This window comes from Parasteatoda tepidariorum, chromosome 7 (genome assembly GCF_043381705.1).
Source record: "Parasteatoda tepidariorum isolate YZ-2023 chromosome 7, CAS_Ptep_4.0, whole genome shotgun sequence".
In the NCBI taxonomy this organism is placed as follows: domain Eukaryota; kingdom Metazoa; phylum Arthropoda; class Arachnida; order Araneae; family Theridiidae; genus Parasteatoda; species Parasteatoda tepidariorum.
In genome coordinates this window covers 32658396-32681593 of record NC_092210.1, presented here as the reverse complement: position 1 = coordinate 32681593, position 23198 = coordinate 32658396, and the positions used below count along the sequence as shown (strand labels likewise).

The window sequence follows — 23198 nt, the reverse complement described above, 5'->3', positions numbered from 1 at the left end:
AGAATCGAATTTTATGATAATATATATATATATAAACTTCTTGATTTAAAGACTTCTGTTCGTGACAAATTTTTTTTGTATGTACTTATTCATGCATTTAAGTATGTTTCTTTTCTTCGATGAAATAATGTGTTTATGAGACATTTATTACTTTTCTGCATTTATTGGTAAAACTGAGAAGAAAAAAAAAGAAAACAATGATGTATTAGAATGAATCAATAGCTCTTGTATCTCAGCTCTTATGTATGAAAGCTCTCAACTCTTTTATATGTAAAGGTATGAATTTATGAAAGTTATGAGACATATGAATTTTTTCAAGAATTCTATCTTGATATTAATGCAATATAATGCATTCAATATAAACTTGACAATATTTAAGTGGATGGCTCAGGGGATTGAGCGTTTGCCTTCCAATGAGGTGAACCGGGTTCGAATCCCAGCAATGGCTGGTCGATACGAATCCGCATCCGGCTTGCACTGACTACAGTGCTGACTTGAAACATCCTCAGTGGTAGATGGATTAGAGTTGCTTTGCCATCAGGCTAACCGTGGGAGGCTCTCGTGGTCTTCCTCTTCTTGTAACGCAGATGCGGGTTAGTTCCATCAAAAAGTCCTGTACGAAGGCAATCTTCTCCCAATACTTGATCCAGGAGTTCCCTTGTCTTCTGGATTGGGTTCAAAATTACAATACTACGGAGTTGAACATTAGTAGTCATAAACCCAAAATATGGGTCTGCTGTTCAACGACGGTTATCAAATAAATTATTTCTGTGGGGATTAGATATTAAAAAGGAAATGATTATATGTTGATAAAATATAAAAATTGGCAAGATTATCCACTCTGAAGTGATGCTGAATATTGTGTGTACGCATCACAATTCCAGTATTAATGTGTTTAATTATTTAAATAAAATACATGAATAAAATAATTATTATGTAATAGCTACGGTACTTTTAATCTTACGTAACTAAGCTCTTATTATTTTAAACGAAGTTTAGAAAATAACTAAATATTACTGTTAACAAGTGAAATGCAAAATTTCAATTAACTGTTTTAATTTAATATTTCAATAGTTGGTAAACTAAATTCGTCTCCATTAGAAGTGAAAAAGGCCATATTTGATAGATTGCTTTCGCAAACTGTTATTACGTACGTAATTATTAAAATGATCCAGTATTATTTGTACGTTCGGCGTTAAAAACAAACATCACAGATATCAATGCTGTAAAGGTGCATATTATTTCCTGAAAGAAAATCCTCGTAATTAAAAATTTTAATGGCGTATTTTGCAAGTTTTTTGTTATGTTTTTACCAAAATTATCATAATTTTTTTTAAATGATTGCATGAGTGGTAAGATTGCATGTTTGAATCAGAAAAGAAAATTCTCTTGCTTCTAATTTTAGCATATATCTGAAATTATAATAGTACAAATTTAATATTTTGAAGCAAAATTGGTATGTAAAAAATAATTTTCTCTATAAAATTAATTAAAAAGTTAGCAATAATTTTTAAATTATATTTTTAGAGCAACGCGAATGATTTGTTAATACGCTTTAATATCTTTTAAAAATTCAATTTTGAAAAATAATTTTAATTTTATTTTATAAGTTTTTTATGACAAAAATAGTCTCGAATCAAAAAACATTCCCCCAACCCTCGCTTCACCCTGTTTATAACCATAGTAAAGTCTTTAATTAAAAGTTTTTCCATATTTTAAGATTCATACTTAATATTATAAATAAATAGTGCTTTTCTCAGATCAATAAAAGGCAAAATTTTTCTAATGAAGGAAATATCATTTAAAAACAATACGTATAGAAAAAGAAAGCATAAAGATCAAAACATTACTAAGATTTATCACCAAATCCAACATTTCATTATATCATAATATTCTGAACAATTGAGATAGGAAATTATGAAAAGGGATTTTTCAAAACTCGATTAAGTTCAATGTTCCATTTTAATATTACTAAAATAAAATTCTCTTATTTTTCTCCTTCGCACGATTGGGTTATAAAAACCAATTTTTCATGCATACAAATTAACTATATGTCCTCTTCTTCTTCCAAAAAATTGCTCATCGTTGCTTAATAACTTATTTATTCAGAAATAATCTAGTTTCTATTCAGTCGAGAATTTTAACTTGGACTCAGCGATAGATAATACATAATGAAGACCAGTTTCTCTTATCACTACTTGGCCGTTATATTCAAATTTATTCCATTACGGAAGTGTTTCCTTTTGAATGGCTTTAATATCGTTAACTTTTCTCTACGTTGCCATCTTCCAATGCGAAATTTTAAAGTAGATTAAAAATACAGATCGTGTTTCGATTCAGGTGTACTCCTTAAAGATAATCGTGCGTCTGGGAAAGGAATTTAGCTTTACTTTATTTGCATAACCGTATTTATTTTAAGTTTAATATCGTCCGCTTCGTCAGATATATTATTTTTTTTTTTTATTCTTTCTTTTCTTCATTTAATTTTATCGTAAGAAAAAGAAAACGAATTCTCGAATATTTTAAATATGATAGAATTGCATGCTGCTTTTTAAGGCTTGTGAGCTGTAGTTTGATGTAAATTGTTTTTAAATTTTTTACATTCTGATTTGGGTTTTTCACGTTAATGGAAATGCAAGATTATTATTTAACTCAAATGTAACGGGAATTTTTTTCTTTTTTTACTTTATGACTGAATATATATTAAGTTTTATGAAATTTGCATTTTTAAATTCTTTATTAGACCTGATGGATTAAATTTTTCAATGCCTTGACAGTTATAAATTGAGAGGAATATGTTTGCTTAATGAAGTAAGTTAAGTTTTAAGTATATTATTAGTATTATGGCGAAAATTATCAAACTTAATCTTATGAACATTCGATGTTATGATATGTTGAATGCGAGGAATTTATAGTAACAAAAAAAGATTAAACGTTAATAATCTTACAAATGATATTCTTTAAAAGTTCTTTCTTATGTAAAGTTTATGTTTAAATTCTTTTTAAAAAGTATGTTAAAATGAATTTTAAACAGAATGTTATCGTAAAATAATTTAGTAATTTAAAGTGCTATACAGATTGCAATAGAAGTTTTAAAACTGCAAAATATGTCCAGAAATACACAGTGGATTAGAGAAAAAATAGAGGAAAAAAATCCAAAAGCTAGATACCTAACTCAAACCACAACTTCACTCACAAGCGATGAGAATCGAATTTTATGATAGAAGTTAGAATCTAATCGTCTATTTTTGATCTGACATGAATCGTCTATTTCTCATTTCCATTTTTGCACAATTCATGCTAAATTTCCATTTGCGATTGCAGTGTCATCTGGGAACCAAAGTGCGGAAACCACTGGTTCAAATTGGGTTATTTCATCTGAAGAATCTAAATCTGCAATTACAGAAAAAAGGAGGGATTCCTATATACGATTCAGAATTTAAACTCGACCCCGAAATGAGATTTAGGGATAACTTTTTGAAAAACAATGATTATGAGCTTTTTTTTTTGTTTTTTTTTTCATTCTAATCCAATTTGTATTTTTCAAGATATTTGAATATTTTAGGAATTCTGAAACATCCTTTATAGTGTTTTATTTAAAATAAAAAGCTGAAATTTAATATTAAAATACTAATTCAAAGATGTTTCATTTATAATTAAGTAATATGATAATGTTTTTTTTATTTTGCTTCTGATTTTAAAATATTGCCTTTGATCCCATTAATGCCTCAATTTTTTGGGGGACATTTATTCTGTGTATAAACTCACTGAAATCACCATATCAGTTTAATATAGATTATTTTTAAATATTATTCTTTTATAATATGTGAAAAATTTAATGTTAAATCACTGGGAAAAATTGTAATGCTAATTTTTTTCTTTTGTGAAATGTTTTTAAAAGATATTTACATTTTCAAAGAGATATAGGAGAAAATAATTTTACATACATTTCTGTCTTACCTGTAACCGTAAACTTGGAACACTTCAGTTCTAAAATTTTCACACAATTTGTGAATTCGATCTACTTTACATGCTTACAGCTTAGGTGTGATAAAAAAATAATTATCCACGAATTTTTTTTATGAAATAAAATTTTTGAAGACACTTTTTAGACAACAAATTATTAATATGCAATTTAAGGGAAATAAAGCACCTTACATCCATAGTGGAACAATAAATGGACCACTCTGAATAACTTTTGATCTAATAAACGGATTTTAGCATTTTAGGACTCATCTTAATTGTTTGATGGGGTGATCTCAAGTATGTTAAGTGATTTGTGCAAGCGATATTTTAAGTTATGAAATCAAGCACAAAATCTTACTTTCTCTGAATGAATATAATTTTTGGATTCGGATTTTTCACACTAAAAATGTAGGGGGTAGCCGCAATCGGGGAAATATAATCGAATAGTTTGGTCAAGAGAGCGGTTCACCTAATGTGGGAAAAATTTTGAAATAAGTTCTATGTCAAACTGATATCTAATCAGTCTTACTTTGTTTAAAGAATTTTCATAGATTGGACAAGCCTAATCACAAGAATAACTATATTTTATTGATAAATTAAATATTATTTTATAATATTGCAAGAGTATAGTATTGTGATTGTTAAATATTGTATTATGATAATAAATTGTATTAGTGTAGTTAATTTATTGAAAAACAATGTTTTAAAAGAAGAAAAAAGACTCCTATTTAAGAAAATAATTCTGTGCATGGCCTATTTTAAAAATGATTCTCTTATTTTTAGTTTTAAAACTTAGCTTTGAAATGAAATATGATATTCAAAAGCGTTTTTCTAGAAGAAAAAAAACATGTTATTATAAGAATATATCACGCCGGAAATAAAAATAAAGTACGCATAAAAAGCATCAAATTTACAAGTCGTAAAATTCCTTTAACAATAAAAATTAGCTCTCATCAAGCTTATATCTAATCAATCTTAAAAAACTTATAACTTAGTAGATTTAAGAGTAATAAATAGCTTTGACGTGTCTTAAATTTACAAAAAGATAATATTTTAAAATGAGAAAACTAACCTAGCTTAAGATTCTATAAATGACGCATTTTTAAAATTGTTTTCTAATTTTTGGCTTAATATTTCAATGAAAAATTTAGTTTTTTAATGAAATATGATATACTAATATATTTCTAAGGAAAAAAATATCATAATATCAATATATAATGTCGGAAACGAAAATAAAGAATGCACAAACGAAATACAATTCACAAATCGTGAAATTCCTTTAATAATAAAAATGGATAATTTTCAGATTTATATCTAAAATTGAAAAAAAAAAAAAAAAGACTGTTAACTGAATAGATTTAAGAGAGATAAACAGATTTGACGTGTCTTAAATTTACTAAAAATAATAATTGAAAATGAGAAAAAAAGTGCTTATATTTTAGCTTAAAATTCTATAAATGACGCATTTTTAAAGTAATTTTCTAATTTTTAGCTGTAAAATTTAGTTTTCCAACTTAATATAGTATACTAGTACATTTTTTGAAAAAAAAAACTTTATAATATGAATATATAATGTCGGAAATAAAAATAAAGTTCTCATAAAACTCATCGAACTTATACAAGTCGCAAAATCCCTTTAAACTTTTAAGTCTAGCACGTGTTAAATTTATATCTAATTAATCTTTAAAAAAATGATAACTTAATATCTTAACTTAATATTAAAAACTAATATTAAACTTAACTTAATATTAAAAAGACTTGACGTGTTTTAAATTTACTAAAAAATTAAATTTTAAAATGAGAAAAAGAACTTATATTTTAGCTTAAAATTCTATAAACGACTCATTTCTATAATCGCTTTCTAATTTTCAGTTTTAAAATTAAGGTTCTTAATTATATATAATGTACAGAGACATTTTTCCGAGTCATTGAAATTGTCATAAATACAATTAATTTGAAAACAAAAACTATGGCGTCGACAGAAACAAATATTGAACAACTTCAAACTTTACAAATCGAACCATTCTTTTTGCAACAACAAAATGACATCTGTCAAACCTAATTTCCAACCTGCAGATCTTCAAACAGAAAAGTACAGAAGTCGTGCATAACAGATGTTATACTTATAAAGGAAATTATATCTTCCCAATAGCTAATCCAATAGTTATTGTTATGAGCATTTTCCCCTCGCACTTCCGGTTTAAAAAAACAGATAATAAAAAAGAATCACCATTTCGCAGTTTGACCTGTAGAAAATGGGATTTTAAATAGATATTTGTAAAATCAAATGCAGACAGTCATGAGTTATTGTTTGCTTTAAAAAAATGATATCACCGACCTACTGGAAAGAAAATTAACTTGAGATTATGCAATACACAAAGTAGATAAATTCTGGTAGAATTACCGTTCTGATGGAAATGACTTTTATGGTAAAAGAAAAAAATCATAATTCTGGTTAGTAAAACCTATATATACTGTATTTAAATCATTCATTTAATAATTTTTCCGCTCATTTATTAGTGGTTTACAGGTAATTCTGGTTTTCAAAATTTAAGCTTTTATTACCACACATTTATTAAATAATACAAAACTGAAAAGTGAATTTAACAGAATAAATAGTTTTTATACCGTGCCTTGAGGTATAATAAAATTCCCAAATTTTACCACGTTTACCAATTTTTTTCGCATCTCATAAAATTATATTTTATTGTTAATTTTCCCGAAATTAATACTACAGCGCTTCGGTAAAAATTAAATAGTTACTTGGCGTTCTCATAGAGCAAGGAACATGGTGAATTTTACCATATTCTGGTAGTTTTGACTATATTTTATCCTCAGTGTATGAAGAATATCTCAATTTTCTCCGAGGAAAATAAAATAACTACAATTTCGATTTCTTATGCGTCGCTCAGCTGTAAATCAGTTGACTCAGTTTTTATAGCATTTGCGCATAAAGTGTTAGAGATAGTCGGCTTACATTTCAGAGGCAGGTAATCGTTGTACTACCGTGCCATTAAAAAAAATAATAAATAAAAAATAACATAAAAAAACATAAGTGTTTCACTATGGATTTTGAGAAAAGTGGCTTGCCAACTTAAGCTAAAATAGAATTCTGGAATTTCGAAAAGCTGATAAAAAAATTTATTTTTGAAAAGAAAAAAATTGCTCTGTAATAAGTAGCTAATTATACAAAAATTCCAAACATATAAAAATTTCAATTTGGAATTTTATGTCACTTGCGATGGTTTTTTCTATTGCACGACAGCTCATGCAGCAGCATTGAAATACAATTCATCTCTACAAATGATAAAAAAACAATAATAATAATAAATTAATAAAACAATATATTTTCCTGCACTGTAAAAAATTTTTGGAGCGCATTAAACCATAATGTCGCTCATATTTACTTCAACCTTAATATGGTACAAAGTTGAAATACAATATCGTATTGTTTGAACTTAATTATCATACACTAAGGTTCAATTTAAACGAAAGCGTTTAACATGCTATTACGCTGAGAAAAAAAGTATGGTCAAGACTACTTGACTATGGTAAAATTTACTATGTTTTTGGCTCTATGGAGAAGCCAAAATTGCGTAAGCGAAGTTCTTTGATAATGATTTCGGTTAAATTTACAATAAAATATGCTTTTATAATACGTGATATAACTCAGTTAATGTGGGTTTTTGATGATACCTTTTAGAGCCTTGCTTAAAAACCATTTATTCAGTTAAATGTTCAGCATTGTACTTTTAACTAAATGTGTGATAATAAAAATTATAATTTTGAAAAAAACTGATAAAAAATTATTTTTGAGAAAAAAAATTGCAATATCTATCTTATTATACAAAAATGCCAAATAAATAAAAATCTAAGTTTTGAAATCTTTTATCACTTACTTTGATTTTTCTGTTCCATGGTAATGTAGGCAACAACACTATAATACAATCCGTATTCACAAATAAAAAGAATAATAATAAAAATTAATAACGTTTTTTTTTTAATTCCGGTAAACCGTTACGATGTAAAAGAAAAAATTATCAGATAAATGGTTTAAATATCTTCGAATTTGGTTTTATTAATTAGAACTATGATTTTTTTTTTTACCAGATATGTCATTACCATACAGTACAGTTTTTTTTCCAGAATTATTTTCTCCGTGTAAGGTTGTAGAAAATTTGACTTCGAATTATTGTACAAGATACCGATATTATGGTACTACATTGAACCAATTTTTATGAAACAATCTATGAATAATTCGGAACAATATATATCTGAAAATGTTTTTCGGCAATCACTTTGATATAATATTTTTAATATGACCAATGTTATTCTCTTAACCATTTTACGCAGATGGGACAGTGTTCCTTTTATATATCTTATTCTAACGCTCTAAATGCTTCCGAAAATATATTTTGATATTTTTCAATTATTAAGGAACGTCTAATAATTGCTAAAGAAATCTGTTATATTATCGGAATTATATTTGTACTAAATTATAAAATTTAAAAAACGTTGTTTGAATTTTTTTTCAATCATATTCAAACATTTACCAATAATTGATTTTGAAAATTAAAGAAATTTCAGTGATGAATGACTGCTTCTCTTAGATCTAAATAACTGCAAATAAGTGCAAATTTGAACAAATATTGTTTGAACGTGTGTATGGACGATTTTACTTTTAACTCCTCAAAAAAAAAAAACGGTTTTTCTTGCTGTATTTCAGAACGATAAATTATTAAAATGCTAAATGTTATACTTTTCATTTATTTTGAAAGGAATTAATACAAAATAATTTTAAAAAAGTATAAAAAATATATTTAATAAAATTTCTGTGCCAAAGAGTTAAACAGGATGTCAGAATAAGCATTAAGAAGTTAATATAATTTGGAGGAAAAAAATGTTCAGGTGTTATTAACGGTCAATCCTTCAAAAAAGGCAGTTGTTTCTGAACCGTTAGAGGCAATTCACACGGTGTTATAACAAATTAGCAATTCCAAATCCCAATTCAGTTATAATTTATTTCTCTGAATATTTTCAAATCAACTTTATTTCAGTCATTGCCCTAACAATAAAAAATTCGAAATGCACTGTTGATTCATTCTTCTAAAAAAATTCTACAGCTGACGAAGCTAGTGAAGAGGCGCGAGCCGTTGAAAACGCAATTAAAGAAACGTTTATTTTTCAATCAGAAAACACCGCGGTAAGCATTAGCCGTTACTTTAACCTCAATAAAATGCACACAGTGGGAATAAAAATTCAAATCAATCTATTTCGCTTATTCTTTTGTCCATCGTTTACCCCTGCTCAGAATGAAATGTACAATTTGTAAAAAGGTGGCTATGAGGATGCTCACGGACTCCCCCCCCCCCATTCCACAAGCATAAGTGAGGGGTCTGATAAGGGACACGACAGATGGAAGGCGTGCAATCTTCCGTTTGCTCTTTTGATGAAGGAATGAATTTTTTCTCTTGAAGGATCGTGGAAGTGTTTGAAACTGAAGAACGACACTTGTATTAATTTAAGACAACAGCAGTATTTATAGTTTCTAAAATTAAAAACTCGTGTTAATTCAGCGTTTGAGAGTTTTGATTGCATCTTACATTTGGATGTATAAGAAATGAGTAGAAATATAAATCTTTTCTTTCACCTGGCATTTGCAATATGTCTATTGTTGATCCGTGATGGCTCAGGGGATAGAGCGTTCGCCTTCCAAAGAGGTGAACCTGGTTTGAATCCCAGCGATGGCTAGTTGATACAAATTCCGCATCCGGCTTGCACAGACCACAGTGCTGCCGTAAATTTATCCTCAGTGGTAGATGAATCATGGGTTATAATTCCTCTGCCGTCTGACAAATCATGAAAGGTTTTGTAGTTTTCTTCTCCATGTAACGCAAATGAGGGTTAGTTCCATCAAAAAGTCCTCCACGAAGGCAGATTTCTACCAATACTTGATCCAGGAGTTCCCTTGTCTTTTGAATTGGGTTCAAAATTATAAGGTTACAGAGTTGAACATTAGTAGTCGTTAACTCAAAATTGGGTCGGCTGTATAACAACGGTTTTAAAAAGTAAAATAAAATTTGTTCGTTATTATTATAATTCGCAGTAATTTTCCTACGTGTGTAAACATTGCTCGAATTGTCACTACTTAGAGTACATTAATGTTTTATAGGTTAAGATCAATGCTTAAATTTTTTCGGGCAACAAAAATTATGATAATCTGATATTTTAACAAAAATATGTATAAATAGGAAATAACTTAACATTTTACCAAGAGGAAAAAAAAGTGTTTTCGCTTTCTCTGTTTTGTTTCGGTCATACCTAACATAGACATTTTTTTCTTTCCCTTTTTTAAAAAAAAAATAATAATTATTATATTCTATCGTTTTTCCATTCCATTTTCGCGTGCAAAATTTTCCATTTTGTAAAGGGAGATTTTTTATGTTTTTTTTCTTCACCTGCAAAGCTTTTTATTTAATACGTTAAGGTGAGACTTTTAATAATGATAATGTATAATGGTGGGTATCTTTTTTGATTATAATATGCTACAAAAGTTTGTTGTTTTTGCAATTTCATTGAAACATTACCAGATACCTCATAACATAACTGTACATAACATGTTGCACAGAGTTTTTTTTTTTTTTAAATTTTTAATAACATTTTGGACAATGAAGATATTTTATAGTTTCTTTATTCTTTAGAACTTTATAGTTTACTTTTTGAATTTCTTTTAAAATATTAAATTTTTTATAAGCGATTTTTTTCAATTTTTATTTTATTAAGCCAATTGTTTTACTTGATATGATAAGTGCCAAAGAAAAGCGAAATATATTTCATATGGAATTGATCTAAAAACACGCAACACTCATAAATAGTAGCGAAATATGTAAAGACTTAAAGAAAAAAAAGTATGGTACAAGCTACCAGAAAATGACAAAATTTGCAGTGGTTCTACCTCTGAGGGAACACCAAAAAGCTCGGTAATTTTTAATGAAGCACTTTGGTAATTATTTTAGTAAAATTAACAACAAAATATGGTTTAATAATACGTGATAAAATATAGTAAATGTGGTAAACTTTAGAAATTTTTATCACGATACCTTAGAGCATGACATCAATACCATTTATTCGGTTCATATACCTTTAAGTTTTGTTTTTTTACTAAATGTGGGGTAATAAAAACCAGTATTTAGAAAACCAGTATTTCCAGTAAACCGTTACCATATGTACGGAAAAATCACCAAATTAATTGTTTAAGTACCGTATATTTTGGCTTTATTAACCAGAATTATAGTTTTCATAACCAGATATGTCATTACCATACAGTACGGTTATTTTACAAGAATATTTCTTCTCCGTGCAGAAAGCAGCAGCAGCAGCTCTGCGGGAGAAGGTAGCCGATAACAAACGCAATAACAAGCCAGAATGAAGCATCGCATGTAAGAAGCGTTAAATGCATAAAGGCAGTTATTGCCCCTTGATTACTATTATTAATATCTCATTCGACTATTAGCTACTTCCCGTTTTTAATATTTCCTTATGGAGCATCACCAAGAGTTGGTGATAGCATCGCATTAGTCTTCCACCTTTGGGGCACACGGTTAGCCAAATAATGACGAGTTTTAAATATCCCCATTCATGTAATTATTTTTCGCTTTAATATGATTTCATTTTTGTCTGATTTTTTATTTTTCTCAATGAAAGTTTCATTCAAGGATTTATTTTCTGACAAATAATTCAGTACAAAATATGTCAGAGATAAGTTACACGGAAAAACAGTTATGAACTATTTACAGATTTAGTTGTCTTTCTGACATAGCGTACCAAATTTGAGAAACAAAACTCTCACTTAAAACGATTTAGCATTCCTTAAGTAGTATTTTGTTAATCATTTTGAAAATCATTTCGTCACGAAATCCCGTGATTTGTGACAAAAAAGGAACTCTCAAGACTAGACGATCGAAAATAAAGTTGCGAAGCAAGTTGACCGCATGTTGGCATGTATGTTAGCATGCATGTTATTTATATCTCAGTTCTATCTGTCATTCCTGTGTTGGGTTGGCGACATTGATCATTGATTTCCCAATTTTGTGCCCAAATTAAAGTAATTATTAGAAAAGTTGGATTCATTAAACGCTACGATATCTTTTTATCTATTTATTTATTTTTATAAATACAATGACGAAATATTACATTAATTTTGACAAAATTCGTTTCCTTGATGAAGGGATGATAGTCATTTTTCTCGGAGTATAAATCCGGAAACAGTTTCGTCAGAAACGAAGAAAGTTTCGTGAAGTTTGACCATCCAATTTTAGTCATTTTTCTCGGAGTTTAAACCAGGTAGCAGTTTAGTCAAAAACGAAGAAAGTTTCGTGAAATTTGAACATCAAATTTTAGTTATTTTTCTCGGAGTTTAAACCAGAAAACATTTTAGTCAAAAACGAAGAAAGTTTCGTGAAATTTGAACATCAAATTTTATTTATTTATATATTCATTTTACAATGAAAAGTGGTGTTTTTGTGATATTTCCGGTAGCTCACTGCAAACTTTTACGACTTGTGTAAAAAAATTAGGAAAAATGAAAAGTTTTTATTTAGGTGCTAAAAGTTTGGACTATGTTTTTAGGGAAATATTTGCTTTTAAGTTCAGGTTGGAAAAAAAATATCATAAGCCTTGTAAAACTATTGCGATATCAAAGTTTTATTAGAACTTATTATGCAATCATATAGAGGAGCAAGTTAGTTTTATGATTAATATTAGTTTTGTGTGAGTGAATAGTCTTGCGATTAATATTATTTCTTGTGATTAATTTTAGTCTGGTGATTAATATCATTTTTGTGTAGAAGGCTATAAATCATGGTTTTCATCTCACAAGAATTAAAACAAGCAGAAACGTTGTAAGAGTCATGCTAAAATAAGCCCGAAAAAAATACTTATTCTAAATTATGTTGAATTTTAAAAAAGTAAACTTTTAAAGTTAAATTCTTTAAGAATTTCAAAACTGTTTAGATAAAAGTAATAAAATATTTTATTGAAAACTCCACATTAAAGAGTGAAAAAGAGAAATTGATAATGTTATTTGTTGTTTAAAGCAAATATAGCCCATTTATTTTTTAAATTAGAGTAAAATGCTTAATTTAAATGCAATTTTTTTTTATTAATTAATGTTTTGATGCAATAATAGAAATAATCCACAAGAACTCTTTTTTTTTTAAAATAAAACCCGATCGCATTTATTTTTATAAGAACTTTAGTGAAAGATTTTATTTAGAATAGGAAAAAATATTCATAAAAGCATTTATTCAATACCCTATCATTAAAAAAGTTTCAAAACTTTTAGTGACAGAGTAAAAAATATTTGTTTTAAAAACACTATAATAATTTATAAAATTTTTCACTTGTCAAACAATGTACTTAATTAGTTTTCGCACGAATTTCAAAACCACGACTTTTTATCAATTTAATATTTCCCGGGAAAAAAAAGCTACTGTTATTTGAAAGGGAACACCTCAACACGCGCTGCGTAAAAAGAAATAACGTTGTTTAAAATAAACATTTTTTTCCTTTCTCGAATATTGCTTTTTATATCGAGTTTCTAACGCTTGCAAATGTAGTAATTAAGAGCTATTATGATTTCCATAATTTTATCGCAATTAGAAAAATTAACATGCAAGAGCTAATTATGGGAACGAACAAGTGGTCAGAGATGACAAAAAGTGTTTAAATGCTCTAAAATGATGCATAAAAACAAGACATTTCTTCAGAACTTGTTTTCTTTTCCAAATATTTATGGAAATATTAAGTTTAAAAAGTTTTAGGAAATTATTTTGCTTGAGACTTATAACTCTTTGTACCCATTTTTTTAATGAGAAACTCGAGTAACTTAATGATTAACATTTTTATAAACTTTCAAATTGCAGTGTTTAGTTTTTTTCTTTTGATGAAGAATTTTCGTTATAAAGTTTCTTATTCTTGTGAGCGTGTATATATAATTTTCATTATATCATTAAATAAAATAGAAGTTATTTTTTTTCTTCATGAAATTACAAAGCAAATTAGCGATAAAATGTAGGTTTTATGAACAGGTTAGCTTGTTTTCAAAAAAACTCTTAAGGTCTTTTTTAAGAAAGTTTGTTTAAGCATTTAGGAACTTTTTTTAGAGACAATTGTTTTCTTTCTACTTCATTTTTATTTGCTTTCTTCTGGATGAGATTAGATTTCTTTTAAAATTTATAATCTTCTCTACATTATGAAATTATGAGTTATGAGATACTTCAACGTTTTTTCCATCATTTTAAGTCAAGAATGAAAACTTAAGAAAATTTAAAATTTTTTTTACCTTCTTTAAAAAATAATATAAATTTATTTTATAATTTCTATTCCCCTGTCTTTTTATTAGACACCCCTTGGTTCCTCATTTCATTTCCGACTCCTTTTATTTTGTTTATTTTTTAAAACAATAAACAATTTCCATTCTAATAAATGTTGCTTTAACAAATTGAGTTAAAGAACTCAGATTAAATAAATCGCACTTATTGAAACAGTTTTCATTCTTTTCTTCAAACTTTTTACAAATTATCTAGGTTATTAGGACATAAAAGTATGTAAAAGAATAACAATAAAAAATTTATATTGTTTTTACTCTACAATTCTGCTACAACTGTTCCAAAAAAAAGCTTATTTGTAAATGAGCACTAAAACCTTAACGATAAACGTAGAAAAACAAAAATGTACAAGAAATTCATCTATATGTGGTGGGGAAAAAATGGTATAAATTGGATCATATTTCTTGATTTCTCCTAAAAAAATTGGACTTTTAAATAGATAAGAAACGTTTAAATTTGATTCGAAACCTGCGACAATTTCTGAAAAAGTGTGTTCGTAAACGAGCCCTAAAATCTCAATGAAATCACAACTTAGAAAATCAAAAATGCAGTTTAGGAAATGCAGAACTTGGAGTTTAGGAACTTGTATTACTTCTATGTAATTATACAAAAAAATTTGTGTGAATTGGTTCATATTTCTTTATTTTTTCCTTAAATATTTACTTTTAACTGTTAAAAAAGGTTAATGCTTTGTTCAAACGCAACGACAATTTTTCAAAAAAGTTTGTTTTTCTCGTAAATGAAAACTAAAATCTTAATTTTAAACATAGAAAAACAAAAATGTAATTTAGGAAATGCAACAAAGTAGCGTTTCTCAGATATAACTAGGTACGAGAGAGGAAATTGCTTAAATTGGTTCATATTTCTTGATTTTTCTCTTGAAAAACTTACATTTAAATTGATAAAAGAAACTTATATTTTGTTTGCATTTAACAACAATTTCTCAAAAATAGTTGTTTGTTCGTAATCGAGAATTAAAAACTCAATGATAAATGCAGAAAAATAAAAATGCATTTTAGAAAATGCATAAACGTTGTGTTGTATAGAATAATCCAGGAGCAAAAAAAGAAGATTTGTATAAATTGGTTCGTATTTCTTGGTCTTTCTCCTAAAATTTGAATTTGATTTTTAAATTGAGCCAATTTTTAAACTTTTGTAGTAAATAACGCTTGAACATAAATTTTTCCTTTAGTGATGTATCAACTCGAATAAATATTTGTTGTGAATAGTTGGATGGAAATAAAATATTCACTAAAACAAATCATTTTGTCATAATACTGAAACTCCAAAGTAAATATTACCTATAAATTTCGAGATTAATTAATTATTATTTATTGAAATATTGCTTCTTTAAATATCTTTTTGATTCATTATTTTTCAATTCTTTTCTATAATTTAAATAATTATTTTAGTTCAGAAAGGCATTTTAGTTTTTGTTCATTATTTCAAGAGCTAAATAGCCAAAAGGCAGTCAGAAATTTTAAATTAATACAGTTTAATATTGTTATTTTTCATAAGAATCTAGACAATTTTAAATTTATTTCGTGTTTATGTTCATTTTACATTCATATAAAAACTGCAAAATTAAGCAAAAATCAAGCTTAAATAAATTTTATTATTTGGCTAAATTAATATTGTATATTTTATAATAAAAACTGTTCTGCAAAAATGATTAAATCCTGTAATTTTGATATGAACAAATAATTTAGATTCCTTTTTTTGTGGGAACTAACTGATGTGATCGTAAATATATTTAAATTTATTATAATACTTTATATCATAAATCGAGACAAATATACAAGGTTTTTAAAGTCTGATTTTTGTTATTCAATACGCGTTAAAAGGCGGAAAAAGTTGTCTTATTATTTCATAACATTTTCAAGATTTTAAATATTTTGTTTATTTATTAAAACCATAGTTTTTTTGAACACAGACTGTTATATCAAAGCATCAATAATCTATTCTGCAAAGCATTAATAATCTGTTTTGTAGTTTTGTTATGTTTTTATCCGTTATAGAAAACAGAAGGGTGGCCTCCAAAAAAATGACTTTTACTTAACTTTCCTTTATTTCCTTTATTTCAGCACTCGCTGCAATGTAAAAAATTTCAGATCAAATTACCTTAAAAAGTACCGGCATTCAAGGTACCGGTACTTTTTAAGGTAAATTCCATTTTTACCAGAAACATGTTACAGAACAAAAATCTTACATAGCGTAAATTTTACAGTAATAATTACCATGAAATCACTGAATCACACTAATTAATTTAAATAAATATTGCCGTAAAAATTACAGTATAATATTTTACGGTAAAAATGAATTTTACAGATGATGCACCCAAAGTGCAAATACTTTATACAGTAATTTGATCTGAAATTTTTACAGTGTGTAATGATAAAAATATATCCTGGAACTTGACAAAGTTGTCTCACCATTTAATAAACTTTCCAAGTTTTTGGATATTTTATCGATTTATTATAGCTATAAATATTTTTAAGACAATATTTATTGCAAAACATTAATGATCTGTTTTGTAAAGTTTCTAGTAGAAAACACACGGATAGTTGCCGCCAGGGCCAAAGAACTACTTTCACGTACTTATCTTTGATCTATTTCATTTATTTCAGCACTTGCAATGCAAAACATTTTGTTTTAATTAACCGTAATTGTTTGTAATGCAAAACAAATTACGATTAAAAGTACCGGCACTCAAGGTACCGGTACTTTTTACAATAAAATCCATTTTTATCAAAACATGTTACAGAACAAAAAATCTTATATACCATAAATTTTACAGTAATAATTACAGCAAAATCCCCCAATCACTCGAATTAATTTAAATAAATATTTCTGTGAAAATTACAGTATAATATTTTACTGTGAAAATGGATTTTACGAATGATGCACCCAAAGTGCCGATACTTTATACCGTAATTTAATGTGAAATTTTTACAGTGTGTTACGATAAAAATATATCCTGGTTCTTTGCAAGGTTGTCTCACTATTTAATAAACTTTCCAAGTTTTTGTGGATATTATATTTATTTATTGAAGCTATGAATATTTTGAACATTTTATTTATTGCAAAGCATTAATGATCTGTTCTTATAAAGTTCATAGGAGAAGACGCAAGGATGGTCGGCAGAGACGCCAAAGGACAACTTTCACCAGTGAGCAAACTCTTCGTCTGGAAATGGAATACCATCGCAATGAATATATTAGTCGTCCTCGGAGGTTTGAACTGGCAGAATCATTAGACTTAACAGAAACTCAAATTAAAATTTGGTTTCAAAACAGAAGAGCCAAAGATAAGAGAATAGAAAAAGCTCAAATGGATCAACAGTTCAGGTTGGTTTTATTTATTTCCCTGTTTTATAATTAAGAATTCGTAAATAAGGTTTTCATACATGTAACTACAGACTACACTGAGAAAAAAAATTCTGGTAAAATTTCTGGTTAAAAAAATCATAATTCTCGTTTATAATAACCGAAATATACGGTGCTTAAACCATTCATTTGGAAATTTTTCCCTTTGTACGGTAATTGTTTATCGAAAATTTTAGTTTTTCCATGCTCTGGTATCATGACAAAATTATCAAATTTTGCAACATCTACCGAATTTTATCGCATATAATAAAAGAATATTTTATTGTTAATTCTACTAAAGTTACTAATTTAATTTTTGTTAATTGCAACCAAGTCAAAAAACATGTTTTTAAAATATTTATCTAAATAAAGTCAATATTTTTAAATACACTCAACAATTTTAGAAAAAAAAAATCTATAAACTGTAAGTAAGACATAAATACGTCTTTCTACATAAAACTCGAAATGGTTAATCTTTTCGCAATAAATTATTCATTCATTTAATATTTTCATCTAAGATAACTCATCGATTTCCGTTTCTGCTTTGCTGAGCGATAAATTCGAGACAGACATTGAATTAAAATTGTTTTTGTGACTTCAAGTAAAAATGAATTACTCATAAAAAAATTACTTTAATCTAATTCAAAACAAGCAATTTCTTCATATGCTTGCTTTCATATCGTGCAAACAGCTCAATACGAGGACATTGAGGATATGTTTCAATAAAAAGTGAAAAACTGATATTGGAATTTTGACAACAGGATATGAGAAATGCAATGAACACTATCGTAACTACCGGTAGCATTTTCTGTTTTCAGCTTTATCACTCTTAGCAACGGAAATGCAAAATAGCTTCAGAACAAGCGTCTTTGCTAAGAAGCACCTGCGGAATTTTTTTTGTTCTTTTACAGCATGAAAACACCTAATCTTAAATAGAGTCAATCGTTAAATGATTGGATTTTAACGCAATTTCCGTCATAAAGTATAGAAACGGAAATTACTACTGGTGACACTTAGAAAAGAAAAATTTAATTTCGGAAAGTGAAAAAATAAGGAAAATCAATACTGCCAGAAAATGTTCTGTAAATGAAAAGATGTTTGATTATACTTTAAAATTTTTGACTCTAAATGTTATTCCCAAAATCATAAGACTAACAACAATCTGTTTTTACATGGTAGAAATAAGCTTTACAGGAATATTTGAAAACTGCCCTGATATCTATTTTTTTGGAATATTGCTTAAATATTATTACGGAATATTGTTTTTTGCATTAAAGAATTAAATTAATTTTGAATTTAAAACTTTAAGCAGTTGATTTTGAAAAAAATATAAACTTCTTTGGCAATATATGGACATTAAGGATATGTTCAAAATGAAAGTGAAAATAAGATAAACGAACTTTAACAACGCAGTACATGACAAATGCTGTGTACCGGTAATCGTAAGTACCGGTAATATTTTCTGTTTCAAGCTTTATCACTCTTAGCGACGGAAATGCAAAATAGCTTTAGAGCAAACGTTTTCGCTAAGATGCCCTTCAGCGGAATTTTTTTTCTTTTACATAATGAAGACACTTAATCTTAAATAGAGTCAATTATTAAATGATTGGTTTTTAACGCTATTTCCGTCATAAAGTAGAGCAACAGAAATTACTACTAGTTGCACTTCAGGGAAGAGAAAGTTAATTTTTAAAAATGAAAGTCAATACTCTGAGAAAATGCTTTGCAAATAGCAAATTTGATTATCTTATAAAATTTTTAACTCTAAACGTTATTCATAAAATCTTAAGGACGAAGTATAATACCCTGCTTATACGAGGTAGAAATAATTTTTACAACACTGCAGAAAAAAAAAATCCAATAAAATTTGCAGTTTTAAATCAACAGCTGGATAGGTTGTGCAAAACTGTAAAATTTAAGAAGTAAATCCGTAGCCTCAACCGTTTTTTAATATGCAAGAACAAGTTTTTTTCCGTAAAAATTGCGAAGAAATAAAAGTTGCGAACCATAAAAAAAATAAATATGTTGTATCAGCAGACTTTTACTATATGGGCTCTTATTGGTCTTATTTCAGTTGTATTCCCCTTTGATACGGCAGGTCGAAATTCTAAAGGCTTACCATATGGGAACAAGTTTTCGATATGAAAGTTACGAAACAAATCTGTACTCGAACAGGATAAGAATATTTTGTCGGAAGAATTCGTATCGACCTGTCATTGCTGGGATTCAAACCTGGGGTCACTTCAATGGGAGGAGCACGCTTCGTCCCTTGAGCCACTACGACTCACGTATTTTTTTGAGAGGAAATTTTGATCGTAAGAATTTCTCTTCAGTATTGTGTAAATTTGAAAAAATCTCAATCAACGTTTTGTTCACAACTATAAAGTAGTTGCTAAAAAGTAAGAAAGAACAAGCATCGAAAATAATTACGGAACACAAAACTGCATACTGAAAAATTGAAAAATGGAAGGGAAAAAAATTTGATCAATTAAAAAAAATAATTTTAAACTAAAACTGAACTGTTTATTTCAAATGAAGATGCAAAAAATTTGAATAATCTCTTTAATTTTTTTTTTTTAAATAGGTTGAAAGCAAAACAAAAATGGGCTTTAATTCGTTTATTTTTATTTACTTTAAATTATCAAAATAAATTTTAAAAAATTATTAAAATTTAAAAAAAATTAAAAAAAATTATATAAAATACTGATTACTGAAACAATTATGCGAAATAGGAATTATTATAAATTATAACTGGTTTAATGCTTTTCTTCAAAAATATGAATTAAACTATGAAATATCGTTAAATGCTTTATAGGCTTGGTAATTCTCAGTCCTTGGAAAAAAATTGAAGCTTGATTAAAATGAATATGAATAATAATGAAAGAATAATTCTTATTGATGCCAATTTGTTATTTCGAATCATTTTTTAATTTTTGTCTTGTGCGCTACACCTAACTTCAAAATCATTTTTTTAAACTATGCCTTATTTCTAAATTAAGCAATTTATGATATATTTCAACTTCTTTACCAAAATTAAAAGTACTTCAGCTCTTAATAACAGAAAAAATTAAAGTCTGAAATCTTGAAATGATGAAGCTTTAACGATCTTGATAATGTTCATTAGAAGAACAGAGGTAAAAAAAATTTTGTGGTGAATAATAAAATAATAAAAAAATTAAATAAAATAAAGCGTGAGGGGGAGATTAGAATTGCGGGTAAAAAAAATCTATTGGTCATTCATCATACTTTTTCTCTCAATCCAGGAGATCAATTATGGCCGGGAAAAAACTTTGAGGTTGCCGTCAAAACCACAATGGAGGCTTAACACTCTCCTTTAGCTTAAAGTAGCTGCTTTTATAACCTAATTAATATTAATACTGATCATTCCATGATAAAGTGGTCTAACAGACCCCTCGCAGGTGATACGGGCGTTGCCCCTCCGTCCCTTCTACCCAAGTAAATCCCCTTATTAAACGTTGCTCTCTCAATTGTTGGCAAATTGTTATGACCCTTAATGATGGGCGATACGTGAAGATGCAGACATTGTAGTTAGATCTTCAAAATGATGTCCCAATTTGCTGGACTAAAAGGTATTTAAAAAAAGAAAAGTGGATACTTAAGGTGCCAACCAATCGAAGTGATGATCTTCAGCCAAGAACCGTTCATTTACGCTTCTTATTATAAGAGTGATCCTTCGATTGGAGGTTGTGTAATTTTCTTTAAGGGATGTTGAGGGTTTTCAAATAAAGTGTTATAATGAGAAAGGTAATATTCTTATCTGAATTTGTATTGGATGATCATTTTGAAATGTGCAATAATGTTTCTTTTAAAAGTATTATATTAATGCTAGTAATCCCTTCTTATTTGTAAATTTCTTCATTTGAAAGTAATTTTTTCCAACGTTTAACATTCCTTTTTTTCAACAACAATTGCATCACATACTTCATTAAATTTTGGGATTTGTCAGCCTTAACCTAAGATAACTGAGATTAAATTAGAGTTTATCTAAAGCTATAATCATTAGATTCTTAGACTACCTAAACTTAAATAAGATTAGTAATCAATATTTCTTCTAATGTTAGTAATTTAATAATTCTTCATTTAAAAGTAATTTTTTTTAACGTTTAACATTCTTTTTTTCCGACAAGAATTGCATCACATATTTCATTAAATTTTAGGATTTGTCAACTTTAACCTAAGATAACTGAGCTTAAATTAGAGTTTATCTAAAGCTATAATCATTGGATTCTTTGACTACTTAAACTTAAATAAAAGATTTTCATTAACTAATCATAAGACTCAGACTACCAGCTAAATAAGTCCTTATTTTTTTTTCTTATTTCCTCTATCTTTATCATATGAATAAGTGATTTTAAGAGAAATAATATTAAATTTTTATTAACAAATCCAATGTAAAAAATTCCGGATAAAATTACGGTATAAAGTACCAGCACTTTGGATGCATCATCCGTAAACTCCAACCGTAAAATACTATGCCGTAATTTCTATTTTTTTTTTCTTCCAATGCCTACCTGGGTTGACATTTCGTTAATTCAGGCATAGTAGGGGAGATTTGCTGGTCACTTATTCAGGGGCACCATATTAGGTGAGCCAGCGTTGTTCCCACTGTAAGGACAGATAGTACATGGAATGAACGAACATCCTGGCCTGGTCCGGGATTAGAACCCAGAACTTTTCTGATGCAAAGCCACTTAATAGACCCTTACACAATCTGGTCGGTTGCCGTAATTTTTTAGTATTATTTATTTAATAAATATTATTGTAAAAATAATTGCATCACATATTTCATTAAAATTTATTATTCGTCTACTTAAACCTCAGATAATTGAACTTAAATCAGAGTTTCTCTGAATCTACAAGTTTTAGAGTCACAGACTACCTAAACTTAAATCAGAGTTTCTCATTAGCTAATCGTAAGATTCATAGTCTACCAACTAAAAACGTGGTTATTTTCATATTTTCTCAATTTTTAACTAACAAATTTGTGATCGTAAGTGAAATACTATTACTCCACTTCACGAATTTCATTGAGCGGTAAAGCTCGGCGAAAAATTTCACTGATTGAAGATGAGAATGAATATAAATTTGAGAGTATTTCTTTTGGCGAGGATTCCAGAAAGATATATCATACCAATTTAGTTCACTACGAGAGAAAGCTTTTTAAATAAATTCGATTTTTTACTCATTCCGTTTTTACAATACGCCTAAAAAGTTCTATATATCCACTTCCTCTTATTACGAGGGTTACTATTTATATTTCTGGCCTAATAATGAAAAAACAAATATGTAGGATCGAAATTGGTTTTATTGTTTTTCAAAATATTCTCCATGATGATCAATACACTTTTGCATGCGTTTGAACCAATTTTCAAAGCACTTTTTCCAGTCCGATTGAGGTAACTCCAAAACATGCGTTTTGAATGCATCAACCGCTTCTTCGGGGGTCGAAAATCGTTGT

General features: G+C 27.7%; 1 protein-coding gene across 1 annotated transcript in view; it reads left to right on the top strand.

Moving 5' to 3' along the window:
• The window catches only part of LOC107446704 (homeobox protein rough), a 47921-nt gene that overhangs the window by 19738 nt on the left and 4985 nt on the right, over positions 1–23198 (top strand). Inside the window, exon 2 of the mRNA XM_016061419.3 lies at positions 17467–17701. Coding sequence (XP_015916905.1) covers positions 17467–17701 — 235 coding nt within the window. The remainder of the gene's footprint in view (positions 1–17466; positions 17702–23198) is intronic.